Source organism: Colletotrichum chrysophilum (genome assembly GCF_026319265.1).
Source record: "Colletotrichum chrysophilum strain AFK26 chromosome Unknown scaffold_396, whole genome shotgun sequence".
Taxonomy (NCBI): domain Eukaryota; kingdom Fungi; phylum Ascomycota; class Sordariomycetes; order Glomerellales; family Glomerellaceae; genus Colletotrichum; species Colletotrichum chrysophilum.
In genome coordinates, this window is record NW_026517683.1 from 1 (window position 1) to 9,046 (window position 9,046).

General features: G+C 50.2%; 4 protein-coding genes across 4 annotated transcripts; 2 read left to right on the forward strand and 2 right to left on the reverse strand.

The window, feature by feature from the left end:
• Positions 1-456: 456 nt before the first annotated feature.
• COL26b_014452 (uncharacterized protein) lies at positions 457-1,482 on the forward strand (the record flags this gene model as incomplete). Its single annotated transcript, XM_053187023.1, has 2 exons — positions 457-890; positions 951-1,482. 2 exons carry the CDS (start codon positions 457-459, stop codon positions 1,480-1,482), a joined length of 966 nt encoding a protein of 321 aa, XP_053029029.1.
• Positions 1,483-2,703: 1,221 nt separating this feature from the next.
• On the forward strand, positions 2,704-3,861 carry COL26b_014453 (uncharacterized protein; the record flags this gene model as incomplete). Its single annotated transcript, XM_053187024.1, has 1 exon — positions 2,704-3,861. The coding sequence occupies one exon, from the start codon at positions 2,704-2,706 to the stop codon at positions 3,859-3,861; it is 1,158 nt and encodes a 385-aa protein (XP_053029030.1).
• Positions 3,862-4,202: 341 nt separating this feature from the next.
• Positions 4,203-5,441, reverse strand: COL26b_014454 (uncharacterized protein; the record flags this gene model as incomplete). Its single annotated transcript, XM_053187025.1, has 1 exon — positions 4,203-5,441. The coding sequence occupies one exon, from the start codon at positions 5,439-5,441 to the stop codon at positions 4,203-4,205; it is 1,239 nt and encodes a 412-aa protein (XP_053029031.1).
• A 1,595-nt stretch (positions 5,442-7,036) lies between these two features.
• On the reverse strand, positions 7,037-7,527 carry COL26b_014455 (uncharacterized protein; the record flags this gene model as incomplete). The annotated part of the gene is made up of 2 exons (XM_053187026.1): positions 7,037-7,206; positions 7,263-7,527. The coding sequence occupies 2 exons, from the start codon at positions 7,525-7,527 to the stop codon at positions 7,037-7,039; spliced, it is 435 nt and encodes a 144-aa protein (XP_053029032.1).
• Between the last annotated feature and the right edge of the window lie 1,519 nt (positions 7,528-9,046).

Sequence of the window (9,046 nt, forward strand, 5' to 3'; positions counted from 1 at the left end):
ACAAGGGTAGGCACCTAACAGCGGTGAAGCAGGCCGGGTTAGGCGGCGTACTGCGGCAGAATAGTGGGTCCAACGGAGCCGGATCTCGGTAACTGCTCCGGCGAAGCCGGAGATATCAATCCGGGCTCTAGCCCGTGACAGGGACCAAGAACATACGTGTTCTAGCCAAAATGCTAGCATGAGGAATAAATCTGTTTTTTCACGTTTTATGAGTATTCGGATTGGGTAATGGAAGCATAGTTTTGTTCGAAATTGATTGTGATTGAGCCTACCCCTCATCGTATCTAGGGAGACTACTCCGTTTAGGATTGGATTGTATTATAAAATACTCGCATCTGTTATCATATACTTTGATTCCAATCTGCTACAACGCGCTCGAGAAAAAAGCAAACCAAAACCCAACAACCTGCTTTTCTATCCCCTTCTTCGTTTTACAATAGGTAGATCCTTTTCAACATGTCCAACCGAGCTACCCCTCCTCCCCGCGGCGTGCTCGTGCCTGCCCCCACATTCTTCAAATCCGGGGGTGAGCTTGACCTTGAGACTCAGTGTGCCCACGCCGTCTACCTGGCCAAATCTGGTATTAAGGGAACTGTTGTACTGGGTAGCACCGGAGAGGGCGTTCACGTTCACCGCCGTGAACGTATCGAGATCATCCGGGCAGTTCGAGAGCGTCTCAACGATGAAGGCTTCAACGACTTCCTTGTCATCGCTGGTACCTGCGAGCATAACATCGAAGAGACAGTCGAGCAGCTTCATGACGCCAAGAAGGCCGGCGCTGCTTACGGTCAGTCGCTTGTGCCGGGATACAACGCTGCGGACACCACTGACGACGGTCTCGTGAGCTGGTACACTGCCGTCGCCGATAAAAGCCCTATTCCTATTATGATGTACATATTGAACCCGGAATATTCCGACTGTCAAGTGTTCGGCTAACAGGGGTTTCATAGCTACAATTTTCCCGGAGTTGCCAACGGCCTTCGGATCAAGGCGGACGGCCTGTCCAGGCTCGCCCAACACCCCAACATCGTCGGCGCCAAGCTCTCCCACGGCGACGTTTCTCTCATCACCCAGGTTACATGGAACCCCCAGGTCAATCAGGAGCAATTCCATCTCTACACTGGCCTCGCTCAGATCCTTACACCTTTTGTCTTCCTTGGTGGTGCTGGTGCTGTTGATGGAACCGCTGGCTACTTCCCCAAAACCCTTGTCAGACTCTTCACGCTGGCTAGCCAGGTTCACCTGAGCGATTCCGAGGTAGCCGAGCGGAAGAAGATCCAGTACCGCTTCAGCTGCATGGCTGAGTTCGTTGTCAAGCACGGTGTTCCCGGTATTAAGGAGGCCACCAGCCGCCTTCGTGGTCTTGGCCAGATCGGTGGAACTCGACTTCCTCTTCTCGGCGGAATCATCGGCGGAGATGCAGAGTGGGCCAAGTGGGAGGAAATTTTCAGTGCTGTTGAGGAGATTGAAAAGTCTCTTTAGATACACTAGATACATAATTTTGAGGAATACAAGTTACTTATAACCCTCGCTTTCTCTTCTCATTCCCATATTCAACTCTCATTGCAGAAAATATTAAGGAGATTCAGCTATATTTCATAAACTCCATGTCATCAGCTCATTCACAAGACGCGCTATGAAACAAAATGTCTCGCCACCTCACTCTTCGGCCCGGTAGTCGTTATGTCAACAAAGCAGAGGTCTGGTCCATGGCCCGCCCACTGCCGTCTTTGTGGTGGTAGTACGATATCGCCTCACAAGAACACGGTCTAGACGGCACAGGGCCTACAGCATTATGGGACCGGAGTAAATAGGGACATCGCGGACTATGCGGAGTAGATTCCGGCGTAGACTACATAAGCGGGTCCGGCGCAGAATAAATAAGCGGGACTGGTCTAGCTGCTATCAGATCTACTCCGTGGTACTCTACTGAGTAACCTGGTGCTAGAATGACAATATCCTGACTAGTACAAAGAAGGCTGACGCTTCTTAAGAGGTTGAGATTGGCAACGGCAAATTAGTCAGCGGACAAATGGTGTGGAAATGGGGTGGGGGTTGCGTCCCAGCATGTCTGCATGGCGACGTGTGATCTGAACACATGGAGTTGGAACGCGGGGGATTAGATGCGGGGGACAGAGTCTAGGGTCTTGGGCCTAGGGCATAAGGTTAAGGGGATAAGAAGGGAAAATAGCGAGAAACAGCTGGTGTAACTTAAAGATAAATAGGTGAGCCTCCTTATCGTACCTAAGTCGCAAACTTTGGTGCATGCCTGTTTTACAAAACATAACTGACAAGGTGTTGATCTTCCCCTCAAACATTATCCAACTTCTCAACTTCAGTTCCATATATAAATCATGGTTGACTGGTACACTGTGGGAGTCGCCTTGATTGCGGCAATGGGCACTTTATTGTTCGGATTTGACACTGGCATAGCCACAACAACTATTGCCCATGGTAGGTGGAAAGAGTACATGAACCATCCTTCTGATGCTATGACCGGGGCGGTTGTTGCGCTTTATGTGAGCCTCATGTGCATATTATTCTTCACTATGCTAATGTCAGATTTAGATCATAGGGGAGACCTTGGGTGCCATTACTCAGAGTCTTCTTGGCGACAAAATCGGTCGGATCCATTTCACGCAGATGATGTGTATCATCGTGACTATCGGAAGTACCATACAGACAGCCGCAATTAACATTAGCATGTTCCTGGCCGGACGAGCTATTGCTGGTATTGCAGTTGGAGGAATGGTCGGAACTGTTCCGATGTACCTGTCCGAAATCAGCCGACCGGAACAGAGAGGACTCATAGGAGGTATCGCAGGAGCAGGCATATCATTCGGGGCTATGCTGGCCAACTGGGTCGGATACGCAGGTTCCTACGCTCCCGATGGCGCTATCCAGTGGCGCCTCCCGCTCGCCCTACAAATCCCTTGGGGGCTTATAATGCTTCTTGGCCTTGTCACCTTTATGCCAGACTCTCCACGGCAACTCATTCGTGCTGGCAAGATCGAGGCTGCTCGAAGGGCGCTCTCCAAGATGCGGAGCGACACCTCGCCTGACGAATTTGTAGCCGAGTTTGACCAGATGCAAGCTCAGATCGAGTTTGAGATGGCACGCGAGATTGCTTCCTTTGGGGAAGCTTTACATTTGTATCACCACCGTTGTCTCGTCACTCTAGCGGTACAGGTCATGACAAGCTTAACCGGAGTGAACGTGGTTCAGTATTACCAAACGATCGTGTACAAGTCACTAGGTATGGAACCCAGGACTATCCTCGCGCTGGCTGGCGTGTATAGCACTGTCGCATTTGTTGTCAACTATATCGCCCTCGTATTCTTCATGCATCGATGGGGAAGACGCAAGATGATCATCGGTGGCCTTGCCAGCATCGTGCTTGTCCTGATCTACACTGCTGTCATGCAACGGCAGTTCCAGGAGACGGATAATCGCGTCGGAAAAGGTTTCACGATCCTTGGCATCTACATGTTCGTCACGGCTTATTATGGTCTCATCAACAGCGCTACATGGCTCTACAGTGCTGAGGTATTGCCCCTAGCGCTGAGGGCCAGGGTTATGGGTCTTGCATGCGCTTGTCATTTCATTGTCAACATTGGAGTCACGCAGGCTGGTCCGAGTGCCTTTTCCACAATCCACGAGAACTACTACTATGTATTTGTGGGATGTACGGCATTCTTCACAGTCATAGCCTATTTCTCCTTCGAGGAAACTCGACACAAGACTCTAGAGGAGATCTCTCAGGCTTTTGGTGACGAGGTCACATCGAGCGAGGATATGTATGTTGCGCGAGCTAAACTAGACGTTGAGGAGAAAAGCCAGCAAATTGAGCATCGTGCTTGATTAAATAGCACAGAGACAATTTGTGTTGCGAGCAGTTCTATCAAAGACAGTCATCATGGATAGGCAGAATACTATGAAACTGGTCTATTGATAAGTATTAAGGTCTCACCAAACCTCAGTGAGTATGGTTTATATCTGAGTAGTGAAGTTTGAGCATAATCCGATTCAACTTTCCAACACATCCTTAAGGATTTCTATCATCCAGTAGTATCCAATCCGCCGTATTAACACCCTCTTGACTGCCTCGTAGATCTAATTGCAGAGACGTGTCATACTGTCCCGGGAGTATTTGATCATAGGGGGCTCCAGCGGTTGAAATGTCTGCAACGCGTTCGGTCAGCCTATTGCAAAACACACTCGCCACCAACCTCACCTGGATCAAGGCAAAGAGCTTCTTCGAGCCATTTGTCGTCTTCCCAAACTCTTGCAGCCTCTTCCTCATTTGCCTTCTGGTGTGAGCCAGTCGTTTCCATTGGCATATCTTCCATACTACGAGACATCAATTGCATGTCAAACCTGGGACCTCCCGCCCTCGGGAGAACAATGCCGACTGCTTGGGCGGCCTTCTTGGCCTCCCTCGAGTGGGGGCCTTTTCTTATCCAGATTGCTCTAGAGTTTCCAAGAGCTTCCATGATCTCCTCATCCTGCCCAAAAATTCTTTGCCGGTGCACCACCGAGCATAGGACCATGGTGGCTGTCAGGAAATGATGGTTCATAAGCGATCCAACTCGCCAGTGCATGATGTGGAGTTGTCCTCCCGGGCGGGTCTCTTCGTCCAGGACCTGCTGAATACGCAACGTCTCCAGCGCCGCGTTGATGCAAGCCTTCCTGGAATAGGTGAATGTGCCAAGATCATGCCAGATGGATTCTGCGAACAGGAATCTTCTATGAAGCATGATCTGTCCCTTGTAATAGATGTGGCTCAAGAACAAGCGGGCCATGATCGTTTGTGGTGAGTCGGTGACGCTAGATGCCATTGATTTGGGCTGCAGGGGAGGTGGGATACTTGCTTTTGCATCGTTCAATATCTGATCGACCCTCATGTACTCAGCATATCCTGACGGCTTGAGGGACGAGGTCAGATCTGAGACGGCACCCAGAGCTATGAGAATTCGCCTCCTTGCGATGATACCCAAGGCAGTGGTGTGCTCCGTTTCCGGGCGAGGCGGAGGCAGCTCAGAGATGTCCCCTTCAATATCTGAATCATTCAGATTTCTTGGTTCTTCGGTGTCGAATTGATCGCTTGTGATCATACGCGGCATGCCCATCTGGCCTGAAATGAGACTATCGCCGAGAAGAACAGTCGCCCACACCCTTCGCCTCATTTCTCCTTCAAGTGGGGTGATGCCAGGGAAGTGCTTGGGATCGCGATGATAGCCCATGCGTTTTGCCAGGTTCACCTCAATCCCCAAGAGGAACCAGACATCCTTTTCGGCATCTTCGCGGATTCGAAATTCGATATAGACGTAGTTCATGAACGTCTCCAAGGCATGGCTGCCGCCATTGGTGTATTCGCCCATGATGAGACATTGAACTACCTTCTCCCTGTACACCTCAATATCTAGATCGTAATGAGTCATTTCCTTAGAAAGCCCCTGGCTGTTGGTGTCTAAAGCTATCAAGGCTAGGCAAATCATGCTATACAGCAGCCCAATCCACATGATTCTGGCATTGGAGGGATCGTCCCAGAAGGCTTCATACTGATTCGCTTGGTCAGTCGTAGCAAGAGGCAGATGCCAAGTAATGCGGATCACATACCTCTCGAAGAAACGTGGGACCATGGACAGAAGCTTTCCGCCTGAGGGTTAGCGACTAGATCATCGAAGAAGTAAGAGAACACTCACATGAAGCTACTAGGTCTAGATGGTTGAAGTATCGGGAGACATAACGATCGACAGTAGACTTGGGCGGTAAAGCAGATAGAATCTCTTCCCTACATCTTGCGGGTCTGCATCCGTAGAGCAAAAGCGCTCGTTGCGGAGGGAAGGATCCCGAGGCCGTATTACCACAAACGTCCTGGGTTGGCTCTGATGCAGGCTCCGGGCTTTCACCAAGCCTGAAGTGCTCCTCTCGATTGAAGTGGTCTCTGAGGTCCGCGATGCTATCCAGAATGGCACCCCAGTGGTCACCACTCACGTATGAGTGATCTGCAGCGCCAGTGCGGAGACTTCCAGTCTCAGAGCTGTCGTCTATGGGCGTGCCAACAGATGCCTGTGCCGATTCCGCCAATTGACTTGAGCTCTTCTCAGGCCCGAATGTCATCACCAAGCGCTCAAGGTGCGCAAGACGATCCTGTAGTGTTGCATCGTTTGGTGACACTGTTGATGATGATGCCATCGCAGAGTTCTCTGCGTAGACGCACGAATGACCTCGTGAAGAGCAGCTGGAACATGGCTTCTTGCGATCGCATCGCAATCTAATAGAGCGGTGTCAGTGACTTTTTAGATGAGTAAGGAAGTATCAACTTACTTCCGGCGACGACATAGGTTGCAAGAAAGCTGCGGCTTATCACGTCGGCGACTGGCAATGGGTCGCGGGCGATGGACGACCTGTTCATGATGCGTAATTATTGAGGGCCCATTTGCCACTGATACGGGTCTTGATTCAGGCATTTGTTTTTGGCCAGCAGCGGTCCGATGGCTACCTCATGTAAGCGTCGGGAGGAGAAAACAATCCTCAAAAAAGGCCAGGAAGCAATGGTTCAAGAGAAGCTATAACTATCGGTGCAGATGGGAAGTTGATGAATGTCAACGTATGGCGCGTGAATATAGCTGACTGACCTTGAATCCTCGAAAAGTAAGCACTAAACTCGGTGGGATCATTCGCCTTAGTGCGGCCGGAAAGGAGTTAATGTCCTGACCCTCCGATCGTCCGGCCGATGCTCCGGCCCCACACAGCCGGTAAAATCGCGACAGTGCACATCATCAAATGGCATGAAAGGACTAGACTGCACACGCTTTGCAATTGGATACCGATGAAGGCATATCACGTCGTATAAAATTGAAACTATTTTGAGGGCGCCCGGAATGAGTGATGTAAATTGAGTTGCCGCTTGTCCTTGCGGCAAGAAGTCAAGAAATACGATACAAAGAAACACTTCTAGATAGTGCAGCCGTGTCCAACAGCTAGCAAAGTCCCAAAAGTTCCATCATGTCTTCAGATGTAATATCCATACTTAAGCGTAAGCACGGAGAGCATCGGCAAGCTGGTTGTACTGCTCAGGGGTAAGGTTGCTGTAGGAGAGGCAGTCAGAACCGCAAGGGAGGGCGAAAGGCCCGGTGCCATCACCGACGAGGACGTTGGCCAAATTCATGCAGGTGGCGGGGACACCCGAGAACTGAATCTCTGCAGTGGTTCTTAGCAATGAAGAGCTCGATTTGATGAATCATTGGGTGACTTACCAGTGTCAGAGGGGGCGGTGGCGGTGATAGTCAGGCCAGAAATGTCGTCGCGGCAGCGCTGGTACTCGAACTCAGGGACACCCTCAACCTGGCGAGGACGAACAGTTGTGACAAAGCCATCGCGCTTGCCAAAGATGGTGGTGAAGAGCTCGGCGATGCCGCCACCAAAGAACTCGGCGGCCAGACCAATGCCGCGGCCAATGTCGGCCTGAGCGGGCTGAGCGACCATGAGAGCGACGGGGACGATGACAGCGGAGGCCTTCATTTTGATGGTTTGAGGAAAGATTGATGATTCAGAGCGAAAGGTTGTGTATGAGATTTGAGAGTTGAGTGTGAGAGCTGTGTGTGAAATGTTTGCGTTGATGCGGATGAGGACAGAAGAATTATTTCCATGGAGTGTGCAAACTGATTCTTATATACAATTTCTCTACCGAAAGGAACTTGTTCAACATGCCCGTGTTGGGTCGTCAACATGGACAGCTCCGGTTCACAAGTTGCATGCAGAAACACTGGCAAAGATCGGCGATGGATTATGGGCCTCACAACCATGAACGAAGTTCTCACGAGGCGAAGCCATTCAGGTGTTGCCTACAGCCTGCTCAGTCTCAAGTATACGCGTAAGCCAAGCTAAGAGGAATCAAATCCCAAAACTATTGGTGAGATAACTCAACACCAGGAAGGGTGCCATGAATCGTGCCATGCAACTAGCAAGGTCTTTCAGCATCGTGAATGCTCTGCAATCGAATTCGGTAGCAGCATGTGTCAATGTCTCCACAGTTCTTTGTAGACTAGATACCGTAGCGTAGGCTGTCACCTATCCTTCGCCAAGTCTACAAGACCAGGTTCGACGCCGAGAACCCGATATGAGTGATGACACTCAGAGAGCTCGAATGTGTGATCACAGCCCACCTGGCAAGATTCCTTCGTCTCTATCCACAATCCATATGTCACCGATACCAATCGGAACCAATTATTGCTATGGGGTGTGGGGGGGTTCTGAAGATGTAGCCTATGTCGAGACGTTATCATAAAAGTCCTGGGTTATTAATGTAAAGCCTTTGAATGTGACCCACACCAACTAAAAGACCAGGGCAACTGTATCAAAAATAATGAAGTAAATATGATTAGCGCTTTTTATCGTCTGATCTGCTGCCATTTCCATATTCATAAGTGGTTGTGTTTTCGTCTTCATACTTACTTAGCAGGTTTGAAATCCGCAACCAACGTAAATAATCCTTAGCAGCGCACTTAGTTCAGTGGTGTGAGTGCGTGTATCTCTTCAGTGCCATGTTTCATTTCAAGGGAAGCACCCATTGTCTTACACAACCAGCTGATGTGCCTCCAGGTATGATAGATTTGTGGGGTAATTTGCGCCAAGGATCTCGGGCCGCACAATGGGACAGCCGTCCTACGAGGCGAGGTTGCCCTGACCCACAAGAGACTTACCTGGCTGTCAGCCTCCTATCTCCTTCGGGAATACGAGGCCAGATTCAGTTCCTCACTTCATCCAAAACTGGTCATCTCTGATCCGATTATGCCGGGCCAAGACCACGTGTGGGAGCAATAGGTCCTCTAGGCAACCGTTTTGCACGTTTGAGGCAAAGTTAACGGGAATTTTGTACCTGACTTGAGGTTGGTAGGGCAATGTCACGGTCTATGGACCGGTGTTCGGCCTTCGGCAAGACCCTCAGCCACGACTCATTGGACCCACCAAATCCAATGGCGTATTTGCTAGAAGGTTCCAGGAATATCGACAAGGTCAATGGCAAGGTTATAAGAATGCC